The sequence below is a fragment of the Oncorhynchus clarkii genome, chromosome 12 (assembly GCF_045791955.1).
Source record: "Oncorhynchus clarkii lewisi isolate Uvic-CL-2024 chromosome 12, UVic_Ocla_1.0, whole genome shotgun sequence".
Taxonomy (NCBI): domain Eukaryota; kingdom Metazoa; phylum Chordata; class Actinopteri; order Salmoniformes; family Salmonidae; genus Oncorhynchus; species Oncorhynchus clarkii.
The window spans coordinates 77,026,872-77,051,586 of NC_092158.1; the positions used below are offsets into that span (position 1 = coordinate 77,026,872).

The window sequence follows — 24,715 nt, forward strand, 5'->3', positions numbered from 1 at the left end:
TTCAGTGTATTTTCAACCAGAAACTAACACAAATAAAAAGAAATCACGCCTTTACAGCTGTTGTACCATATGATATAAGGCACAGGCAAAACAGAATTTTGACTGCGCTGGGCCTTTACATTTCAATTGCGCTACAGCGTGGATCTTCAGCGCTATGGATTGAATCAAGACCTTACAAGAAATAAAATGGTAAAAAGATGCTATTTATTTAGGATGTTCTGAGGAAAACAGATGGGTTCTGGTAAAGTTCTATGGAAAGTCTCTCAGAGACTAACTACCAGGAACATGTCTGTGTGGAATAGAATTTGTCCAGGAGTTCCTTATTTGTGAGATGAAATACAGTGGGGAGAACAAGTATTTGATAACCTGCAAAATCAGCAGTGTTTCCTACTTACAAATCATGTAGAGGTCTGTAATTTTAGGTACACTTCAACTGTGAGAGACGGAATCTAAAACAAAAATCCATAAAATCACATTGTATGATTTTTAAATAATTAATTTGCATTTTATTGCATGACATAAGTATTTGATGCAGAAGTTAATATTTGGTACAGAAACCTTTGTTTTCAATTACAGAGATCATACGTTTCCTGTAGTTCTTGACTAGGTTTGCACACACTGCAGCAGGGATTTTGGCCCACTGCTCCATACAGACCTTCTCCAGATCCTTCAGGTTTCGGGGCTGTCGCTGGGCAATACGGACTTTCAGCTCCCTCCAAAGATTTTCTATTGGGTTCAGGTCTGGAGACTGGCTAGGCCACTCCAGGACCTTGAGATGCTTCTTACGGAGCCACTCCTTAGTTGCCCTGGCTGTGTGTTTCGGGTCGTTGTCATGCGCTGGCTTGTGCAGGGGGACCTTGTGTGCGCTGCAGGATTTTAATCCATGACGGCGTAGTGTGTTACTAATGGTTTTCTTTGAAACTGTGGTCCCAGCTCTCTTCAAGTCATTGACCAAGTGCCGTGTAGTTCTGGGCTGATCCCTCACCATCCTCATGATCCTTGATGCCCCAGGAGGTGAGATCTTGCATGGAGCCCCAGACCGAAGGTGATTGACCGCCATCTTGAACTTCTTCCATTTTCTAATAATTGCGCCAACAGTTGTTGCCTTCTCACCAAGCTGCTTGCCTATTGTCCTGTAGCCCATCCCAGCCTTGTGCAGGTCTACAATTTTATCCCTGGTGTCCTTACACAGCTCTCTGGTCTTGGCCATTGTGGAGAGGTTGGAGTCGGTTTGATTGAGTGTGTGGACAGGTGTCTTTTATACAGGTAACGAGTTCAAACAGGTGCAGTTGATACAGGCAATGAGTGGAGAACAGGAGGGCTTCTTAAAGAAAAACTAACAGGTCTGTGAGAGCTGGAATTCTTACTGGTTGGTATGTGATCAAATACTTATGTCATGCAATAAAATGCTAATGAATTACTTAATCATACAATGTGATTTTCTGGATTTTTGTTTTAGATTCCGTCTCTCACAGTTGAAGTGTACCCATGATAAAATTACAGACCTCTACATGCTTTGTAAGTAGGAAAACCTGCAAAATCGTCAGTGTATCAAATACTTGTTTTCCCCACTGTACATCATACGGTGCAATTAATGTTCAAGTGATGTGAAGTCATACATTTTACTTTGAAAGTCGCTAGATTGGAGTTCAGGCGGTGGTGCTAGTAAACAATATCTGGTACACTATATTCAAACTGGTGGTATTAGGAGAGTGGCCAGTTCGAGAGAAAGCGGGAAGACAGGAGGGGTAAAAGAGTAGATGAAATGGATGAAAATGAGAACAGATTGAATGGAGTGTGGATTTAGAGTTGTATCAATAGATTAAAGAAGAGGGGAGTTTAAGGCTTGGTTGAGCACCCTGACTTACTGACCAAGCGGTATCATGCAGAGTGACAGCCACACACTCCACAGAGGTTACTGTGAGGGTCAACACCCTGAATCACTAACATGCTATCTGATGGAGAGGAAGAGAAGAGAGAGAGGCGATGGGTAAAGGAATAGGAGTCCATTAAATACTACCACAATCCACACTCACTACATGAAGAACTGAAGATAAAGAGGAAATAAGACAAGTTGAAGAAGGTGGATCCTTTTTCTCTTTCAAATGATCCTTACTGTCTGACGTCAATGCTTCTGAACATTTTAGCCATTATTTGTTCTATAGGATTCACAGATAAGCTATTTTCTCCTGTAATTGCTGACATTTTCTACTGCTGGTCTTCCTACCATTTCGGTTTGTATTCTCCCATTCTTTGTCATCCAATTTTATAATTAGGGATGTAATCCATCTCAAACTATACCTGCCCTCTTGCACAGGGGTAAAAACCATTATGGGGTATTTTTTATTTTATTTTTGTCTTTATTTAACTAGGCAAGTCAGTTAAAAACAAATTCTTATTTACAATGACGGCCTGCCGGAAAACAGTGAGTTAACTGCCTTGTTCAGCGGCAGAATGACAGATTTTTACCTTGTCAGCTTGGGAATTTGATCCAGCAACCTTTCGGTTACTGGCCCAACGCTCTAACCACTAGGCTACCTGCATTTTAGAATAAGGCTGTAATGTAACAAAATGTGGGAAAAGTCAAGGGGTCTGAATATTTTCTGAATGCACTGTAAACAGAGTTTATACTGTATTTGGTATTACACTTACTGGAGTCTCTCACAGGCTTTGAAAAAGCACCTATGAATAAGCTACCAGTACGGAAAGTGCTGCTGGCTGCTGGTAAGCTTTCTTGACTTGGACATAAATGTTTGCCAACACATGGCTAACCTTTATTTAACTAGCTGAACAGCTGCTCTTATTGAAAATGTGTTTGGAGTTACCTTTGTAGCTAATAGGCTATGTTAGAGTTTATACTTCCTCTTCCAATTATGTGTGGAGGTCAAAGTAAAGTGGGGTGGAGGGTGTCCAGGCAAGGAAAGACATAGGGGGATTAGATTGTTTTCTTTCAGTTGGGTTGGCAATTACTCTGAATACTTTATCTTTTCCTTTTCCATATGCTCTCTCTCAACTATCTTAATGCTGTTTAAAAGAGAGCTGGAGTCGAGCCTCTCAGTGCAGTCTTTGTCAACGTCCATATCTGATTCCTGTCACATGTTAAGCGCTCTGACAGAATCTCCCTTTGTCATTATATAGTATAGACTGAGGGAGTGTTTGACCAGCTGTTAAAAATACAACTTTCTTCTCGCCCTCTCCAACACCTCCTCCCACCCCAGGTTCCCTCTCTCTCCCTTCACCATGTCGTTTCTGTACAGGGTGCGGTCCCCCAAGCTCACTTTCTTCCAGACGCTAGTGTCTCTGGTCCTGGGGGCCATGGCCCACTTGTCGTCCTACTGGTGTGAGGGCAGTCAGAAGGTCCCCAAGCCCCTCTGCTCGGCCAATAAACTTACCAAATGCATACCTGGGCCGGGGTCCCGCATAACTCCACCTCCATCCAGTTCTCCTGGGAGACGGGGGACGACCGCTTCGTCTTCCCTGCCTTCCATGCAGGCATGTGGATGAGCTGTGAGGAGAACATCTACACTGACGCCTGGGGTGAGACTTTGGGGGGTGAAAATGGATGGTTGGAACTTTAATACCTCTAGGATTGTTCACAAGAGTTGCATATAGTGGGTTCAAAGTGGGGGAGTTGCAGTCACACAGTAACGTAACAATGGGAAGCGAGGGTCAAAATGAAAATCACTGGTGAGATTAAACGCAATGAGAGTCTAGGAACGGTGGAGAGTGTGTGTGTGTGTGTGTGTGTGTGTGTGTGTGTGTGTGTGTGTGTGTGTGTGTGTGTGTGTGTGTGTGTGTGTGTGTGTGTGTGTGTGTGTGTGTGTGTGTGTGTGTGTGTGTGTGTGTGAGAGAGAGAAAGAGAGCTCTTGCACTCTATAAAGAGGATTATTATCGGTGCTCTGTTCAGGGGGATTTAGATTCTAACAGCATGACTTAATTATGGATTATGACCAGGTAGAGAGAAAGGTTTATATTATTCAACCCCCCGCCTTGACTGAACTCAACACCCTAAAGCTGGGGCTGGAGAAGGCTTGATAGAGCCAATTTGTTTCCAAATTAATCATTTATATGTCTCCAACTAAACCAAAAATCTAAATGAAAGAATAGGACTAAATCTAATTTAATCAAACTTTAAATGCATTTATTTAGTCCTGTTCTTTAACTTAGATTTTTGGTTTAGATGGAGACGTGAATCCAACATGTTAATGATTAACTTGAAGATTACATTTCAAATCAACTAAAGCTTGAAACCCTAAGCCTCTGTATGTGTTGTCTATCTTTTGGTTGAATTGCAGATGCTATACAGGCCTAAATATTATTAGTGATGATATATGACTTATAAAATATGGTTACATTTCATTTTCTCTGTTAATAATATGAAATAATAAATATGTATTTTCTTTTTTAGAGGAAAAGTGTCGCAGTTTTCTTTCTTTAACTCCAGGAGGTGAAAAGGGTAAATGATTCTGCAGTGTCAAGATTGTATGTTGGTACACATTACACAGTCATGATATAGTTGTACTGTAATCATCCTCTCTGTTGTGGTTGTCGGTGTCAATGGAGCTCATGTTGGGCTGCTGTGTATCAGCTGTGTGCTGCTGTCTCTTCAGTTGTCTCTCCTTTTGGCCCTCACGGATCTGGGATCACGGATCTGTGATCAACTCCTCAATGCCTACTCTGCAGTCTTCACTATATTAGGAGGTTCACATTTTAATTTAGATTCTATCTTTTTTTATCAATTAGCACAGGGTTTCCCAAACTCGGTTCTGAGTCGTCGTCACTACAGCTGATTCAAGTAACCAACTAGTCATCAAGCTTTAATGATTTGAGTCATCAGTGTAGTGCTAGGGCAAAAACCAAAACGTGCACCCAGGGGCGGAGGCCCCAGAACCGAGTTTGGGAAACCGTGATATAGCAGAAGCCCTTATGCAGAGCAACTTACAATCAGTGCGTTCCAACTAAGGTAGGTAAGACACCCACACATCACAGTCATTGCAAGTAAAACTTTCCTCAATAAAGCTATTAGTGAAATCAGTGCTTGTATGAGAAATAAAAATGTCTCTCTGATGGAATGGTGGCTCACATGATGTTCATGCAGGTGTTTCAGACTACTGCCTCTATGGGTTCAGAGGACTTCAAACCACACAGCTACTCCTGGGGCTTTTAGTGACTCTGTACACACACACTGTTTACTACTGTACCACTACTTATTCTCTGATCTTTAGTGTGCTCTCCTGATTATTTGGTCTCCAAGAGCAAGTGTGCTTAAGTGTTTACATTTTCCCCTTTAAATAAGAGAGATATCTCAACGAGGCCTGGGCTCCTGTTAAAGACCTCTGTCCATCTCAAATAGATTATTGCAGTATTGCATATGCCTTGTCGCAATTGTGTTTTAGTAAGCTAAGAGTATGAAATATGTTTGCAACAGTAGGCTTGCACACATGGGTTCAGATTAACACAATCCTCCTTGCTGCTCCTGTCTCTCTCTGTTTCTGTCTTAGTGTGGCATGGCTGGCCTTTACATGCTGCATGTTGTCAGGAGTCTCCACCCTCAACAACTACACCAAGAAGACTGTAATGGAGCGTAGGTGCAAAGCCCGCCTCTACCCCCCTCGATTCCCTGACATAGAGCCCCTGCTTCCCCCGCTCCCCTACTACTGCCCTCCGCCCCCACATGTCCCCACCATCCCCAGAACTTTTACCCTACTATGACTCCCCTTCGCCACCCCCAACCTCATCACCCCGTCCACTCACCCTCCCCCACCCTGAATACTTCCCACCTCCCCCGTCCCACCCTGTTCCCGTCCCCCTATCACCGCCTCTCTCTACCCCTGTCCGTCCACAGTTACACACCCCAGTACTATTGAGGACAGGGGCAGAGAGATGGAGGAAGAGGGGAGGGAGTACTCAGATGAGGAGTACAGCCCACTTTGACTGTATGTGTGTGATACTTACCTATGAGCCAACATGCATTTGGATTTTGACAGAGCAAATCAGTGTGAAGTAGTCTGAAGCTCTGTCTAAACTTGTATGCATGCTGTCAATAATGCACTTGTGTGCAAAATGATTTCATTCACAGACTAGTATGCCTTCTGTCAGTTTCACTGTGGTGCCCCTCTACCAGTGACTAGGTATCATTCATCTTCCTGCAATCTGTCCTCCTTCACCCGATTATGATTCATATACAATTGTTTAGCATTGACAGGAGAAATTAGATTTAAAATCAGGTTTTAATACAAATTATCATTATCATACTGATAAGAAATAGTAACAAAAATAAAATTGCATTAGACATACAAAGCATAATGTGAAACCAAACATGTTCATATTTACACATATCTCAATGTGCAGCGAGCAAATATGCTCTGTCAGATTTCAAGGCACTCAAGATCTATCCGTCTGTCTGTCTGTCAGCCCATGGGTGTGTCTGGGGGATAGGTTGATTCAGACAAACGGAAGTTAACCTACACAACAAGACTAATGGTACAAGGCATAAAATAATTGGCAAAAATAATTACATAACTAAAAAGGGGAGGGGTCCAGTTAGCAGTGAGGTTAGTACGAATGTTCCATTCCATGTATGGACAAATACATTATATTCTTTGTCTTATTCAGCACACTATAGTAGGGCTGTAAGTCAAACGGGGTAATGATCGTTGACAGTTTCCGAAATTGGATTCTGTTTGCGACACTAGTCAATTCATCCTTCTATTTGGTTTTGAGTGTTTTGGCCTTGTTTTATTCTGAGCCTAATTGAGAAATAAATCAAATGTAAGCAAGAATAGTTCAGGACTATGATTCTGAAAAAATGAGATACTGTCGGTCAAATCTCTGACTCCCCTCTACCTCTAGGTAGGTTATTACTATGTGGGCAGGACAGGTAGGTTATAACTATGTGGGCAGGACAGGTAGATTATTACTATGTGGGCAGGACAGGTAAGTTATTACTATGTGGGCAGGACAGGTAAGTTATTACTATGTGGGCAGGACAGGTAAGTTATAACTATGTGGGCAGAACAGGTAGGTTATAACTATGTGGGCAGGACAGGTAGGTTATAACTATGTGGGCAGGACAGGTAGGTTATTACTATGTGGGCAGGACAGGTAGGTTATTAATATGTGGGCAGGACAGGTAAGTTATTACTATGTGGGCAGGACAGGTAAGTTATTACTATGTGGGCAGGACAGGTAGGTTATTACTATGTGGGCAGGACAGGTAGGTTATAACTATGTGGGCAGGACAGGTAGGTTATTACTATGTGGGCAGGACAGGTAGGTTATAACTATGTGGGCAGGACAGGTAGGTTATAACTATGTGGGCAGGACAGGTAGGTTATTACTATGTATGCAGGACAGGTAGGTTATAACTATGTGGGCAGGACAGGTAGGTTATAACTATGTGGGCAGGACAGGTAGGTTATTACTATGTGGGCAGGACAGGTAGGTTATAACTATGTGGGCAGGACAGGTAGGTTATTACTATGTATGCAGGACAGGTAGGTTATTACTATGTGGGCAGGACAGGTAGGTTATTACTATGTGGGCAGGACAGGTAGGTTATAACTATGTGGGCAGGACAGGTAGGTTATTACTATGTGGGCAGGACAGGTAGGTTATTACTATGTGGGCAGGACAGGTAGGTTATAACTATGTGGGCAGGACAGGTAGGTTATTACTATGTATGCAGGACAGGTAGGTTATTACTATGTGGGCAGGACAGGTAGGTTATTACTATGTGGGCAGGACAGGTAGGTTATAACTATGTGGGCAGGACAGGTAGGTTATAACTATGTGGGCAGGACAGGTAGGTTATAACTATGTGGGCAGGACAGGTAGGTTATTACTATGTGGGCAGGACAGGTAGGTTATTACTATGTGGGCAGGACAGGTAGGTTATAACTATGTGGGCAGGACAGGTAGGTTATAACTATGTGGGCAGGACAGGTAGGTTATAACGATGTAAATCCATATGTTTAGACACACTTCAGTGGGAACCAAAGATACATGGATGAAAATCTGTGGATAACAACTCTCCCCTTTTGTATCCCACACTCATATCCATACCTAATTGTACAAAAAACGATCAGATCGTAAGATATTGAGCCTGTCCCTTGGGCTAGTCTTCTGCTTCTAGTTTGCGGTCTTCTTTCGCAGGACAAAGTAGATTATACTGGAGATGAAGGTGAACGCAAAGGAGATCCAGGCCAGAATGAAGGAGTGGCCATACCAACCATCCGATTCATTCTTGTGAAAGATGTCTGTGTAGATGGAGGCAGCGATCATGATGCACAGGCCTGGAGGGAGGGAGGGAGGGATGGATGGAGGGAGGGAGGGAGGGACAAATGTCAAGCAAAGACAGAACTAGTTGTTTAACAGGTTAAAGATTGAAAGTGTTTAGGGCAATACGTACAGGCTAGGAGCTGGAAGATGCCAGAGAAGGTGAATCTCTGTCCCTTTGACAGAGTGAAGAGCTGTCCCACAAACACAAACAGGCCAAGGGAAGAGAATATGCAGGCCAGAATGGAGCTAGCCTGCACTGCCTGGAGATATTCTGTAGAGGGAGACAGAGACAGACACTGAGTAAGGACTATTTACAGAACAGACACACCCAGAAATCAACACCATATTAACGAAACAGTGTTGTGTCACGCTCTGGAATGCAGAGGTGAAAGGGGCAGATCTGTTTTTTTAGAAACACAATGAAAGTATTTTAATGTGGAAAATTGTGTGCTAAGGAATATTTATGAGAGGATTTAAGACGAGTTCATTTCGTAGGTTGTAAAAGGGTTTCTCAGCAATCAAATAAAACACAGAGATACAACATTGCTACATACATACTTTTGACCACACATTCACTAAAGGTCTACACACAAACTCACTGTATTTGTAATGCACTTTCAGTGTACATACTCAAGCAAATCTGAACCTCCCCAACAGCCCCAACCCTGTCTCTGATCCTGCCACACCCTCTGTTCAGTTTCCTCTATGAGAAAATGGTATTGTTCTCCCTCGTTGGGCAATTGAGTGCTTACTGATCAATCATACTTCAGTGACAGACACACAGAGACAGGTTAGATGACAGGCTTAGTCTGACAGTTGTTATGGAGCTCTACCCTGAATTCAACCAAACCTCCAGCGCAGTAAACCCACATCCTGGAGAAACTACACTGTTCCTATTTCTGTGCTACAAAAATGTATATCTTGGGGTGACTTGAGACAGAAAATAAACATTTAATTCACATGTAGGATGATATTTACATATACTGTATATCCAGGAGCAATGCTAATTTCCTGCAGTGCTGTTTTTTTTCCCACAGAGAATGTTTCATTACATTTTAGCCCAGCGGTTCAGTATGGCCCAGGCTTACCTTGAGGGTACTGGCCGGGGAGATCGTTGGAGCTCCAGGTTCCATTGGTCAGTATCCACCTGGCCCACACATCAGTGGACACGATTTTTGTCATCCACCAGGCCTGGACAGGACAGAGAGGAGAGATAGTCAATGAACATCCACAGGTTCATGTGTTGTGTCGTCACATGCATTTGGAAGTCCAGGAACAGGGATAACGGTCAATGGGTGGAATGTACATCTGTAGAACATAGCAGCATACCACAGCAGCCAGGTATGCTCCTCTCACTACGACAGGCCTTTTAACACTCACTGGGATCCCACACACGAACAAGAGCATGTTTATGCAGCCACATTGTTGACGATAATGCACAGGCAAACACACGCCACACAAACACACACTTAGGGTGATGAAACACTGGCCAACCTGTTTGTCACCTATCTTCTTTCAGGGGTGAGAGTGAGCTCAGAAATGTAGTCCAGAATACCAAAGTGGAACACTGACAGAACAGCACCAAAGGCCTGAGCCGATGAGGGCTAACATAGCATGCTTTCATCTTTTGATTCAACACTCCACAGACATAGCGGAAGAGACGTGCACTCGTGTGTAGCTCCACAGGGCTATGTCAACATGAAGAGAACTAAGTGGAGGAGCAGTGGGGGATTACTTACATTGTCGATAGTTGCCACTAGGAGGAGGATGATGCTGGTGAGGTGAAGGAGGAAGATTCCGGCTAGAAGAACCAACATGATGACTGAGAGAAAGACAGAACAAGGGAGAGGGAGAAAGTATATATATTTTGTTAAAAGTTGGTCAAACACTTCCTCGTTCTATACCCTATCAAATAAAGCGATACTGGGGGACACAGACACTGTCACGGGGCTTAACATGAGTGACAGGAATAAGATACTCTATTGTTTTGTACTCTTGCTGTACAGTGTCCTTGGGTTTCTTGAAAGTTGCTTTAAATCTCAAGTATTTTTTTATTATGAAATACTATTAGATATGGATGTTGACAAAGGCTGCACTGTGAGGCTTGGCTTCAGCACTTTGAAACAGGCAGTCATTAATGATGGAAGGTCTGAGTCTGCACCCCCCCAGGGTGCGGCTTCATAACTCTAGATGGGTTATAGCCACACAAACAGAAATGGAGGGAGGCTTGATAAAAAATGAATCTAAAGGATTCAGAGGAAGAGATTTGAGATAGGACATAGCGATTGGTCAAGCCAGGTAGTGATAGCCCTGGGAAACAGAGAGTGAGAAAATCAGAGGGATAAATGGGGAAGCGTTGGCAGGAGATGAGTTGCAGCTTGCAACAAACCGCCACTCCTTAAAATAACTGCACAAAATACCTACTCCCCTGCCTGCCCCACCTCCCCCAAATAAACACATACACACACCTTAACCCAGGGGTTCTCAAACATTATGGGGCCGGGGACCCCTTTTGTGATAGTACATTCATCATGGACCCCCCCCCCCCCCGTAATCAGAACACAACTCAAGTTAGATAATAATAGCATACAAGGAGTATTGCCATGACTTCGGCAGTGCGTGGACAGACAAACCAAGTTTTGGGCCCTAGGCTGGAACATTTTAAAGGCTCGCCTGTTGGCAAACGTTACCGTTTCCAAGCTAATTTCCTGCAAATCTACAGATGTTGTCATGCGCCAGAGATTTTTTGTTGTTGCAGCTTTTAAGCTGATATCCTAATATCCTACAATTCTACACATTTTTCTATGAGACAGAGAGAAAAACTTTGCAGTTTTAAAGATTAAATTACACTGCATTTATGTAAAAAGTAATGTGGATGTGTAATTTTTTAAATATATATTTTGAGATCTGGCTGTGAACCCACTGCAAGCCATTGTTAGTGGGTTTGTATGACCCCACATTGAGAATGCCTGCCTTAACCAATTCAGATTAACTAGGCAGCTCAACTCAAAATATTTATAAACGATCTCAATTCACCAATTACAATGGCCATTATTTGATTGATCCATTCTGTAAAGATCATAAACAATACAAAAAAGCTGAATGACAGTTTGAATGGCCATTGTCAGTAGAGAGAAGGCGAGATTGTATTTAGGAAGAACAAGCATCAAGAAATCATATTGTGAGAACAACTCACGGATACACTTAGAGTTCCTTCCCACCCCTACTACTGGCAATAGAGCGGCTTGGGATCTGGTGGGTGTGGACAGAGTGAGGCGAGAGCCCATCTGGAATGCAGGGAACCTCTCTGGGATAAAGGGCTGGTCTGGGTTGGGTCCAGACATGTGATCTACATCAACACTGACCCCCCCAAGTTGTTTCCCGCCCACGTACACTTCAAAATTACTGTAATTGGGAACAAGTACTTCTTGGTTAGCTCAACTGTGTGTAAATATTTGAGTACACAAAAGATGGTCTGTGTAATTTCTCATATGAGAGCTTCTCATCTAAGTGCTGAAGGGACAAATGAAGAGGGAACTCGAACTAGTCTTAGACAATTAAACCTCTGACTGTCTGAGCTGACAGCTGCTGAAGGAAGTTTAGCCCTGTTCTGTTATGTGAAGGAAATACAAAGTACACCCTATCTAACCTCAGCAGTTTGCCAGAGTCACATAGAGTAAACACTGAATTCATGACAATCTCCCTGCCTTCTAGGATGGAGCATAGTTCCATCATGCACTCAGCTACCGACCAGAAATTACAGGACAGGTTTCATGGGCTAACGTGTGTGCATTATGAACTTTAACTAAATGTATACTTAAAGTTTCAGAATTGCAGTGCATTTGGATTTTCACCTTGTAATGTTTGTTTTAGAACCAGCTACCTGATCAATTACCTGAACACACCCACACTGAACTTACCTGGCAAAGGAATAAACTACCCGTATCACTTGCACTACAAAAGACGTGCTAGCTACAATTCAAATTAATTCACACCCCTACTGACTGTGTGCAATTTTATTAGTCTTGAGAGTAATCAAATAGAAGGTATGCATATAGGCTATTATCATTTAAAAAACACATGAAGAGCATATCAAAGAGTTGAGAGTTCTGAAGGAGAACACAAATGTTCAACTTACTTTTTGATGGTAGCCTTTCTGTTGAAGCCCAATTCCTTCTGCTCCCTACGTTCCAAATGTCAGACTCAGCCCTCGCCGCCAAGGAACACACAAACACTTACAACCACACCTCCACCCACTTCCCTCCCTCTTTTCCTCAAGTCCACACCCCACCCAAATCTCTCGCTCCTTTTTTCTATCTCTCTCCCTCCGTTGCTCTCTCTCTCTCTCTCTGTCTCACATGCATGCAATTACCCAAAAGCCACTATTTCAACAACTTTGTGGTGGAGTATTTGTTTTTCATGTTCTAGCTATGTCTTTGTCACTCTGTCTATTTAGGCCATTATATCCATGAGTACTCAGAGGAAGCTCACTGACTCACCTACTGATGTTTGGGGAACTCCCAAAATATTGTCATGAATTCAAATCCCTGCTGCCATGGAGACGCAGTAGTAACCAGAGCGACCACATTGTTGCTGTTGTATCTCCACACACTGACGTGGTGGGTGTAGTGTTTCTGCCTGATCCCCACCCCCTCTCTCCATTTCCCCTCCAAAGCTCTCTCTCCGGGAGGATAGTCAGGATGAAGGAATGTCGTTGGTTGGGAGGGAGGGAGAGGAGGAGGTAACAAGTGCAAGTCATAGCCTGAGAGAGAGAAAGAGAGAGATTGTGTGTTTGCATGAGAACGAGTGAGAGAAACCTGTTTCCCACTAGTTCAACTCATATTCACACTTGATTGATAGATATAGTGCACTATCTAGGACAATAGTCTGACAATATAAGTAGAGGGAAAGAAACCTACTTCTGATGACCTCTGCTGAGGTCATGTGCTACATACAGAGTGCTTCAGCAGCCTCAGGTGATGTCACAGGGTAATGATGGGGTTTCAGACATGTTTGGCCAAGTGACTTTCAGACCTCAAAGTATTATCCACTGGGCACGTCACATACTGGGCACGTCACATACTGGGTTATTGGTGGATACGTATCCACAAACAGCATACCTCACTTGGGTCAAAGTCAAGGAATGTGGAGTAAACTCTAAAGATGTACTGCGGACTCCCCACACCCAACACTAAGGCTGCGACTGTCACAAATCCAATAGTATACATCTTAGCCCCTAGGGGGACTGGCAACTCAAATACTGGGCCTCAAATATAGAAATAGATATAGATTTTGAAATGTTGTCTAGCCTGCCTCTTCCCACGGTGTATCGACAACACCTACCTGACAGGTGAGGTAAGCTAGCTTGGGTACAGTGTGGCCTATTATATATCCCTGCTGCCTCTGCCTGCCTATGGAAGCTGGTCCCGAGCTGGGCGGGGCCCCAGTGAAATTAACAAATAACATGTCTGTGTAGCTTTTGAGAGGACCAATGGGATCATTTCATCAACAATCAGCCCTTTGTTAATCAAAACTGGAAAAACCAGAGCCCACATAGCAGGGGTGTCAAACTGATTCCACAGAGGGCAGAATGTCTGCAGGTTTGTTTTTTTTCTTTTCAATTAAGACCTAGACAACCAGGTGAGGGGAGTTCCTTACTAATCAGTGACCTTAATTAATCAATCAAGTACAAGGGTGGAGTGAAAACCTGCAGCCACTCGGCCCTCTGTGGAATCAGTTTGACACGTGCCCTAAAGGCAGACTGGAACAGTTGTGATGTTGTTTGAATTGAAGTGTTGTATGTACAGTATTAATAACGTGTTCGCTCCTTAATATTCAAGGTGGGTCTACAGCGTGGCCGTGGCCCGTCTTGCCTTGTGTGGGATGAGAAGTTAGAATGCGTGGGTTACTTCTGTGAGTGTTGAGAAAGACCACGCCGCTTGTGACTCAACGCTGAGGAGCTCCCAGGGCCGCTCACTGACAGAGTATTTCCACACGGCCGTGTGAAATAGGTTCAGTGTCCACATGCCAAAGGGAGTAAGCGTGACCATAAGCACGTCACTTTACAATGGTCAAATGATCTGCTGTGGTTAGCTGTGTCATTCTCCCCGGTCTCTGCCTGTCTGAGTCTGTCTACGGCAACATGACTGTCCTGGAAGTCTGATTGCTAGGTTTACATTTAGAAAGACAGCTAGGCTATGTAGGGGATTTGCTGGGTAATTTGAAAGAAAACTGTGTACTGTTTAATGAGTCAGAACAGATAATAGCCTGTATCAAAAACAGTGTTGAAACTCTCACCCTACCCAGTGTTGACTAATTGGGATGAGGCTATTGGGATCTCACTCATCCCTTCACTCCCACTTGTCGCTTGACTGGTTTCCTATACAGGTAAGGTACACACTGACGTCATGGTGCCGTTGTAACACACACGATCACACCCTTCTGGCCCTCAGATTAATGTCATAGCCACACACACACAGTGGAAGGTGAAAGGAGATCCCTATCCTACAGGGAATACTACATGGAGCAAATGGACTGTCTAATTCTATGCCTGCCAGTCAATGTTCCCTCATTTTTTTAATTGTTTAACAAGTTTCAGGACTGCTGAAAGCAGTGCAACTTCCGGTGTGCGTTTACTGTGAACACCGAGGATGTACCTGCTTTAAGTTAGTTCTAACAGTGGTCAAGTAGGCTACTGTGGCTATTTGATCATAACGTAGGCCTAGCATCAAAAGCAATGGAGAAAATGCATCACATAACATTTTAACATGGTAATAGCTGTTCTATCATTCAGCCTACAGTAGCAGCCAATGTGTGGTGTTCAATATAGGCCTACATTCCATGAGACTTTTGACAAAAATATACAGGGCTTGACATTAGTCTGTTTATACACTTGTCCTTTGTGTTTTTTGATGCAAGAAACCACTTTACAAAATAAAATGCAGTATTATTCTCATCCCATTATTACAGAGAATCAGACACATTGTTCTACCCTCTGCCTATTGGCTACTTAGCTTATTCAAGCCTGTCTCAAAATACAACACTGCCCATTGAAGACCAAAAAAGCACTTAAACTGACTTGCTTTTCAAACATGTCTAGAAATGCACACGTTTTGTGCTCTTGTAGGAAGCAATCACTCCCCCATTGCTGACTACAAATGGGGCTATAACAAGGCTAATAACTCCCTAACTAGCAAAGGATATGAACAAATGTACACGTCGCTACATGCAGTTCTCGCTTTGATCTCAAAACAAGGGCATCTGCACACGACCACTCATGCTGTAAATACAGTCTAGTTCAAAGTGAACGGCACAGATCCATATATGGCAATGGTCTATTTGCATATAGGACTACTGCAGCTCTGATTGGTTATGGCACACTGGTCTGTGTCGTAGGGGCCTGAGTTATGCATGTCAATGCAATCGAATCCGACTCCGATGCTTTCTGCCCACACCAAAAATCTCTTGCAGTTTGTTTTGCATACTAAGTCTTGTATAGTTGATTTTGTTTCGGTATGTTGCATTGAAAGTGGCTAATATTGCGTTGATTTGATCACAATTGCCACAGTAAAGGGAAACAGTGATCGTGTTAACTAAGGGGGGAAACTCTAGAAAGTTGAGTGAAAATGTATCTCGTGCTTCTCTGCTCGCTGATATTTCTTCTGCATGGCAGTCCCAGGGAGCTGCACGCCCGCACACGCGCTCACAGCTTAGAGGGAACATTGCTGCCAGTTGAAGGATACTACTCCCATGATCTCCATGTTGTGGCATGCTCCGTCCACATACATTATTCTCTGTAATGCACAAGTAATTCACAAGCAAGATCAAGCCCCTTGAAACTGCACAGGTGCAGCTACCACCCATATTAGTGTAGTGAGGGATGCTAAATCTGGCCACTCCCTCCATTAGAGATCCCATGGACACAATTTGGGCAGAGAGATTCAAGAGGAAAGTGTAAAGTAGTAGGGGTCTGTGATTATGTGGTGAACCTGGTAAGCCACTGGAAAGCCAGCCAAAGTAAGAGACGTATGAGCCTAATTAAGGTGGAGCAACATTCAGGTCAGCCAGGTGCCATCATAGGTCAGCCAGAAACAGGTAGAGTTGGACTAGGTCCTAGGACATAAACATCAATGTGATTTTATGTAAGCCTCGAAACTAAATGATATCATTATGCAGAGTACATGGACATCCTGTGATTTGTGTTACCCTTTACGTGACCAGAATTAGAATGCCATTTTAATTGCTATGTCATTATCATTTTGGTTTTCACGAGATTATATCTACTTTTGCATAACACTGATTTCCCTGGGGATGATGGGGACAGTGATCAGTTGAGGCCTGTAACGGCAAAACTATGGCAGTCTGTGGTTCCTTTAGATTCGTCTGGGGTTTCTCAATGCTCCCCAAGTTTAAAAAATACAACAGTTTCCTATACAATACTACAGTACTTAATATAGAATGATAAACTGTATTATACTATAGAATACTATACTGTAACTGTAGTATCCCTCAATAATGTGTAGTACTTACTATAATGTTGAAGTATACTGTAGAATACTATCGTAAATACTCAATATTACCCCCCCCAAAAAACACTGTAGTAAATATTACATTAATGCCCGCAAATAAATAAGTGAGAAACCTACATGCCAAGTACAGACCAACCTGTTCCCTACAGGCTATAGAAAAGAGTAGAAGCTCTGAGCTATCTGTTCAGACCCCAGTCCTACTATCTAAGGGTTATGGAAAATGTGATATTTTAGTATTTCTCCAGTAGGTTTCCTGGACGAGAAAGCCTCCACGTCTAAGATAATAAAACAAAAACACTATAGTAAGCTAAATACTACAGTAATGTCTACAAAAACACTACAGTACATACTGCAGGCCACAAAAACACGACAGTAAATACTACAGGCCACAAAACACTACAGTACATACTATAGGCCACAAAAACACTACAGTACATACTACAGGCCACAAAAACATTACAGTAAATACTACAGGCCACAAAAACACTACAGTAAATACTACAGGCCACAAAAACACTACAGTACATACTACAGGCCACAAAAACACTACAGTAAATACTACAGGCCACAAAAACACTACAGTAAATACTACTGTATACTACAATCCGCAAAAGCACTACATAAATAACTATAGTTTATACTACCATTTATTTATACCATAGAATACTATAGTATTTTTTCATGTGGGTCCCTGCAAGGGGAATTCCAACAGGTCTTAAAGCAGTCTGTTGTTGTTTTAAGAAGAAAAAGTAAACTGTCAGGGATAGCTTTAAGGGACATGAAGCTCAATGTACTAACAAAAAACTGATAAGAAATGTAGCCACTAGTTGTTTTGGTTGTTCCAGCAACTGTTTACATTCAATACAAAAAAAATCCTGATATTTAGTGGAGTTGCCCGTTTCCATGGTGACTCGTCAGGGTTTTATTCTTGATCCACTCCCTCTCTGTCACTTCCACCCTGTGGCTCTTTTTTTAGATCTCACATTATTGCTACATTTCACTTAGTTTGCACATGATCTACCCTCCTCCTCCTTCTCTGACTGTTTTGTCCCTCCTTTTCCTGCTCAGCCCTTGTTTACCACCCCTCTCCCTCTTTTCTCTCAATGAAATCCAGACATACATATTTTTTGCTTTGAAACGTTGAAAAGAAAACAACTCCTGACTGTTGGTTGCTAGGCAACTCACAATGAGTCATCACTCTGCAGCGCCCATCAACCCCCTCTCCTCCCCTGTACACTCTTTTCATGTAGCCTATTGAATAGTGTGGTTCAGTTAGACAGTGTACATTACGCTCAGTTTCAATGAATTCCCTGTTACTTACGGGTCCTTGAATATTACAGTAGTTAGTATGCAGATGCCTGATAAAAGAGGAAAGTACAGTGGAATTTGTTTTTGTTTTTCAGTCACTCTTAGGCCTACTGCTGTCTGTACAATTCATGCCACTGTACTATTTGGTTGATAATGATCAACATTGATGTTGTCATGTGGTGACACAGTGTCTCTATGACAATAATAGCAACGGTTATAGTGATGATATTACAAAGGAAACACTCAATAAAATCCCTATGACGCACAAATTTGCTAGATTATTCCAAATTGATTTCAGGGCAATTTCCACACAAAAAATATCCCAATTTGTGCCAGCCATCAGTGAGAAACCTACATGCCAAGTATAGATCATATGTTGTGTTTCCCACAGGTTACAGAAGAGAGCAGAAGAGCTGAACTATCGGTTCAGGCTCCAGTCCTACCTACATACAGATTATGGACCCCACTTCTATGTCAAAGATACAAAAACAATACAGTGAAGTAAATAATACACTACTCTACTAAAACACTATGGTGAATACTATAGTATATAAATATAGCAATACTGTAGTATTTATACCATAGTATACTATAGTATTATGTCAGGTGAGTTGGTACAAAAGCAGGTTCCCTAACCCATACATTCAAAGGTGAAACTTGATTAGGGTCAGGTTCACCTCTCAGCAATTGCTGACGTTCTTATGCTACAGCAGATAATGCTTTATTTTCCTACCATATTATTTTCCTACCGAAGCAAAGTTCTAGGAACTGCCTAAGGTTACTTGGCCATACCAGGGTAAGGGTGGAATGGTCAGAGGCTCCTCGGGGGGGAGTGGAGAATTCAATGTGTGCTTTGACTTGTATGACAATACCACCCTCTTGTGGAGAGAAGAGAGCCTGTCATCTCTAACGTATTGTGGTTACGTTTCAACTTGACTTTTATTATGGTAAATTATATAGCAAACCTGTAATTATATACCCCTGTAGAAATGACAAGCATAATTGGAATCAGCATGCCATTGTTGAGACTAATTACCAATTAAGACTACTTGAGGTTGAATCAGTGAACACATGTGGTGCTTGCGGAAGCATTCAAAATATACCTTTCCCCTCGTCCCAGTGTGTTAATGCACGCTGAGAAACAATCATATTGGCAATGTATTTTACACATAAATGTTACGGTATCCTCCTACTTTACATTCTAACAATCACTCGGTATCTGCGAGGTCAGGCTCGCGATTCGACGGGTAAAATAATAATCCACACACCTGTTGAGTTCACAGAATCCACACAAAATCCTCTTTCAAGCGACAGTGTCTCCCGTAATGATAAACTGACTCATTACACCCCGACGACAAAGACCAACGTCCGTCAAACAAACCAGCCAAGAAACCGCGTAGAAATGCCAGCGCGAAGACAGATCCACGAGACCAAGCCACGTGAAATTGGTGAATCATACGAAAATGTATATTTTCGCACGTTATCTTCGAACTTTGAAGAATTGAACAGATCACGACTTTCAGGTAGAAAACGAATGGTGGTATTCAATGATAAGTACCATGCCAAACAACACGAGGAGAAGCATTCGGAAGGTTTACCATTTAAATCCTATAGTAATATCGATTGCAATCAAGGAAAAATTCAGAATTTACATCGTGGAAAGTTTTCCATCACAGGAAACGATGAGAACCACTCACAAATGGCATACCACTCAGATTCAGTAACTCCAGGTAAGCTATAGGTGGGCTCTGTTTGTCATGTAGCCTATTCTACCATTCAACTTGTTTAGTTTGACTAGCCACGTATTTCCTTGCTCAAAATATGCATAATAGGCTAACGTTATGTCTATTTTAGGAGTGCGTGCAGGAAAGATCCGAGTTCGAGGTGAGATAGCGAAAGCAGAGAGCTGGATGAGAATGGAGCCAGACGTAGAATGTGGAGATGAGACTATGACTCTCACTGTCAGAGGGAGACGAGCCCTACATCTGTTAGTAGACAGAGGTAAATCGGACAGTGACCTATCCCGTTGATCACGACTCTCAGTTCCGTTACACATTAGTCATTGGATCAAGGTGTCTTCTGTACAGGGGAGTGTTTATTTTATTATATATATATATATATATATATTTTTTTTTAAGAGCCCCGATGCTCGGTCTGAACATTAACTCACATCGCTTGGGGTAGGGTTTTGGAAGCATAAGGACCTTATATTTTATATAAGCAAGACATTTTTTTTTTTTTAAATTGATACACGCCTTTAGAGTTAGGCCCAACCTAGACGTAACATAGTATGTGTAAATCTGGGACACTCAAATTAGTTTGCTATGGTTACATAAAACAGAAGGTTACTTAATAACCTTTAACCTTAATCCCTAACCTAGCTAACGTTAGCCATTTTTTCTACAAATGAATACATACCATACGAAACGTAGCATATCATACTAAATGGAGTGTCACGGATTTACGTACAGAATAATACGGAAGACAGTGGACTACTGTGCTAATTAGCTATCTGCGTCTCTGAACACCTTTGTGTAAATGGAAGACGGACGCCACAAACTTGAGACGTCATCAAAAAAATACTATTGGCTGCAACTGTGTTAAAAACAGTGTACAGTATTTTAATTTATGAAATGATTTTGACGTGATATGAAAGTAGAGGGATTTATGTTTCTAGAAACCTACTGCAATTGAGAATTGATTCCTGTTTTAGATGGAGTATTTGACAATTTTGTCTTCCAAAGCCAATTCGCCTTTAAACAGAACATGTAAAGGCCTTGGACTATAAGGAGTAAAGTTAGCCCAATAATGGACTAAAAGGAGCCTAAGTCTGACCACAAGGAGTGTGGGTGTGAATGATGCATAGCTGTAGGCTATTCTATTAATTTGTCCTCTTGCCTTTAGCGAATGCCTCTGCTGTCCCCCTGGCCCAACTACCCTCTCAATGTGGCTACTCCGTCAAGTCGACCTGGCGCGACTTGACGTTTGTGGTACCTTATAAGGCCTGTCATGTCAACCAAGAAGTGGTAAAGTAGCAATCACCCCCCTCTGCCCTGCTTAAAAGTAACTTGATGTCTATAGTCACAATCCATTCTCTGAACTTGTCAGGCTGGCAGGTGAAAACTGTTCTGTGACTGTCATTCTGTCAACATAAAAGCTTTTCCTATTGTTCTTCACACCGTTATTCACTCCTTTCCTTTGGCCTGCGGTGCTGCTGACAGGATGGTAGTTATGTGTTGCCTCTGATCTGGAGAGGGACCCCTGTGAAGATGTCCTGCCCAATGTCCCAGGCCTTGGCCCCCTCCTCCCTCTGCTGCTCGTCTCAGGGAATGACTGTCAGACTGCAAGTTCATGGAGCCAAAGAGGAGCTCAGAGTCGAGGGTAAGTGTGGAGTTATATAGTATAATTTATCACAATTGTACTCCGCCTGCACGCTATGGCTGCTGAACAGACCGATTTTAGAGGCTTAATTTGGACTGAATCCAATGTTTCTGTAACTATTTCTACAGCTATGATGAGTTTGTGGGGCTACTGTCAGGTCTGTATGTGTGCTGTGTTGGTTTCCCCCTGCAGTTAGAGGAAAATGGACGCCACTGCTTTCGCTGGCCCTGCAGTGTGGCTACAGTATGGACAGGCAACATGGAGAGCTGCTCATATCTGCACCCTTCACTGCCTGTGGGATCACATCAAAGGTTAGCCATGGTACTCCTATTGCGCTATGACTTGGGGTGGAAATGACGACTCGGGGCTACTTGACTGTCCTTTTTGCTTTTACATGAGATTTGCTGAAACAATTTCTTTGCTTAATAATGTTGCATTTTACACTGTGAACAAAACATTAGGAACACCTGCTCTTTCCATGACTGACCAGGTGAAAGCTTTGATCCCTTATTGATGTCACTTGTTAGATCCACTTCGATCAGTGTAGATGAAGGGGAGGAGATGGGTAAAATATAATTTTTTGAGCCTGGAGACATGAATTGTGTATGTGTGCCATTCAGAGGGTGAATGGGCAAGACAAGAGATTGCAGTGCCTTTGAACGGGGTATGGTAGTAGGTGCCAAGCTCAGTGGTTTCTGTCAAGAACTGCAACGCTGCTGGGTTGTTCATGCTCTAAAGTTTCCTGTGTATTTCACTAACTGAAATAATGGACACTTTCTTCCAGGATGGAAAATACACGCTCTCTCTTCAAATAGGAGAGAAAGCCGTCACACTGGCCTGTCCTTCTTCTCTGCCTGTCCAAGTAACTATGGGCCCAACAAGCTCAGTTTCTTCAACCCTGCTGTCTAACCCTTCTTCCATAACCCTGTCTTACCCAGTGCTTCACCCATCCTTCCCATTTAATCCCCTGCCCACATTGCCCCCTGATCAGCATCCCAGCCCTGGTATCCATGTTACTTCTCCCTTGACTACAGGCCCCTCTGTCCATCCTCCCCTGGCTCAGCGTCTTCAGGCCTACCCATTCTCTCAGTATTACTACCTCCACATGATGCCCCTCAGTGAGTCATACCAGTCACCCCTCTCCTCTAGTCCCCCCACTCAACTCCCAACTACAGGCCCCACTGAGTCGAAGCCAGGCCACACTCCTTTCCCAAGCCACCCCAACTACAATAACCCCCATGTTACTCAGTATTCTTCCACTACAGCTGGTCATCCAGTTCACTCAGAAGCCCCCACTCTCCGCCCCCTTGAGTATCCTCGCCACCCATACTACCACAACTACCATCACCCCAACATCCCTATGCTTGAGCCACCTCAAGGGCCCAGTCCTGGTGCCAAGACGGGTACTTCCACCAATGGTCCTCGGGTTGAACCACCTGCCCCTCACACCCTTAACCCGATCTTCCGGGTGTTTCCGCACTACTACCTCTACCACCCCAAAGTGCCTCCCTATAACCCACCCCAACACCCTCAGCCTGTTACCCCTGCCTCTCACTCCTCTACTCTCCCGGTTAGCAGTTCACAAACACACCGTAGAACTACTGTTCCTCATGTGCCTCACCCTCCACCCTATCCTCACTACTACACCCCACAAACACCCAGTGGTGAAGTCAAGAGATCCCATCACCCTGATAACCCTTTTATTAATCTTCAACCTTTGAAACCTAACTCATCTCCCACTTTAATAGAGATCCCATTCTACCAATACACTCTTAATTTTCCCTACAAGCCTCCACCGATCCAGAAACATAGACTTGGTCTCCAGACCAACAATCCCTCTAGACCCATGGACGAACATCCTCCAGTTGTCCCATCTCCCCCTGCGTCGTCTCCTGATCAAAGTGGAAAGTCGCACCCTCATGGTCACCTAAAATGGCCTCCACAACAACAACCCTCCAATTCACACACAGCCCAGAGCCTGTCTACTAGTTCTACCTCTGTTGCCCATGCTGCAATCCAACCTCTTCTATTTCCAAACTTCCCCCCGTTGTACTACCCTCATCTGAAATCCATCAGCAACCCTCAACAAGAACAAAACCCTGTTACTGTCCTCCCCACTGCTCCGCCTGCATCCTCTTCAACCTCTACTCCAGCATCTGGCCATCCAGTTTATCCACACTACTACGATCACCCATACTATTACTACTCAATGCCTTATGATCCATACAGATTACCCCAACCTGTTGATCATGCATTTTCTGCCCCATCTAAAGGAGCTCTGACTCTATCTCAGACCTCTGCTCCTCACACTATGGAAACCTTTCACCAACCAGCCCTTCCATATGACTATGCCCAGGCCAAAATGCCTATCCAGATTACTACCCAACCTCGGCCTTCTCCTGCCACTAACAGTCCTCAAACCTCCACTCCAACCCCAGAATCTACAACTCCTGAAATCCCACCTTTTCCCTTTGACCCCTACTACTACTACCATCCTGGAATGTCCATCTACGACCAGGACCAAAGCTATGATCCCAGTACAAACGCTCCCCTAGATTCTGACCATTATAGAAGAGGAAGCTTTGCCCGCACTCCTGTGGCGAGTCCAACCCATGCACCCCATCCCACCAACCCCACTCATAACCCCTCACACCCTCACATCATTCATCCACAACCTTCAACCATTCCTTCCCCTCGTCATCCCAACCCAGGGACCCCTGGAGATCTGTCAGACCCAGTGATGAAAGGTGAGTCTTCATCTTGAATATTTCTACTGTATGTGTGCTCTGCACCACTATTGAAAGGCTATGTGGTTCTCATATCAGTGCAGGCACTATAAAGAGCCACAAGAGGGCACCTCACCTCTACTAGGTGATCCTGGAGACCACCGTGTAATTGGTTTTTACTTCAGTAACAAATATCCACTTTCTTAAGTAGAAGTTCATAAACCTGGTTTGTCACACCAGTACCGTTTCCTTTCCCTCCATACAGACCCTGGTTTCAAGGCTGATACACACACACACACACACACACACACACACACACACACACACCCTGTGGCTTGTCCGACCAGGACTGTGACGGCTCCTTAGGTTGCTGCTCTTACCTTGTGAATGGTTAGTCTCTCGATCTCAAGCTACTGGTCTTGGTGTTGCTATGGAGAAGCCATAACAGTTTGGTGTTTCGCCGACATCAAAACACTTCTCGGAGGAGTGGAA

At 43.4% G+C, this 24,715-nt stretch overlaps 1 protein-coding gene and 1 pseudogene across 1 annotated transcript; one reads left to right on the plus strand and one right to left on the minus strand.

The window, feature by feature from the left end:
- Positions 1–3,240: 3,240 nt before the first annotated feature.
- On the plus strand, positions 3,241–5,934 carry LOC139422244 (germ cell-specific gene 1-like protein; annotated as a pseudogene).
- A 283-nt stretch (positions 5,935–6,217) lies between these two features.
- LOC139421356 (epithelial membrane protein 2-like) lies at positions 6,218–12,805 on the minus strand. The gene is made up of 5 exons (XM_071172145.1): positions 12,419–12,805; positions 10,020–10,102; positions 9,369–9,471; positions 8,411–8,551; positions 6,218–8,294 (listed from the first exon to the last, which is right to left on the minus strand). Exons 2-5 carry the CDS (start codon positions 10,095–10,097, stop codon positions 8,131–8,133), a joined length of 486 nt encoding a protein of 161 aa, XP_071028246.1. The 5' UTR covers positions 10,098–10,102; positions 12,419–12,805; the 3' UTR covers positions 6,218–8,130.
- Positions 12,806–24,715: the final 11,910 nt, after the last annotated feature.

Bases quoted from the DNA above. Each gene is read 5' to 3' on its own strand.
- LOC139421356 (XM_071172145.1), bottom strand. From the start codon at position 10,097: ATGTTGGTTCTTCTAGCCGGAATCTTCCTCCTTCACCTCACCAGCATC. The intron at 9,472-10,019 runs GTAAGTAATCCC...TGTCCTGTCCAG, and splicing joins TAGTGGCAACTATCGACAAT to GCCTGGTGGATGACAAAAAT. The intron at 8,295-8,410 runs GTACGTATTGCC...CCCTCCCTCCAG, and splicing joins CATCTTCCAGCTCCTAGCCT to GCCTGTGCATCATGATCGCT.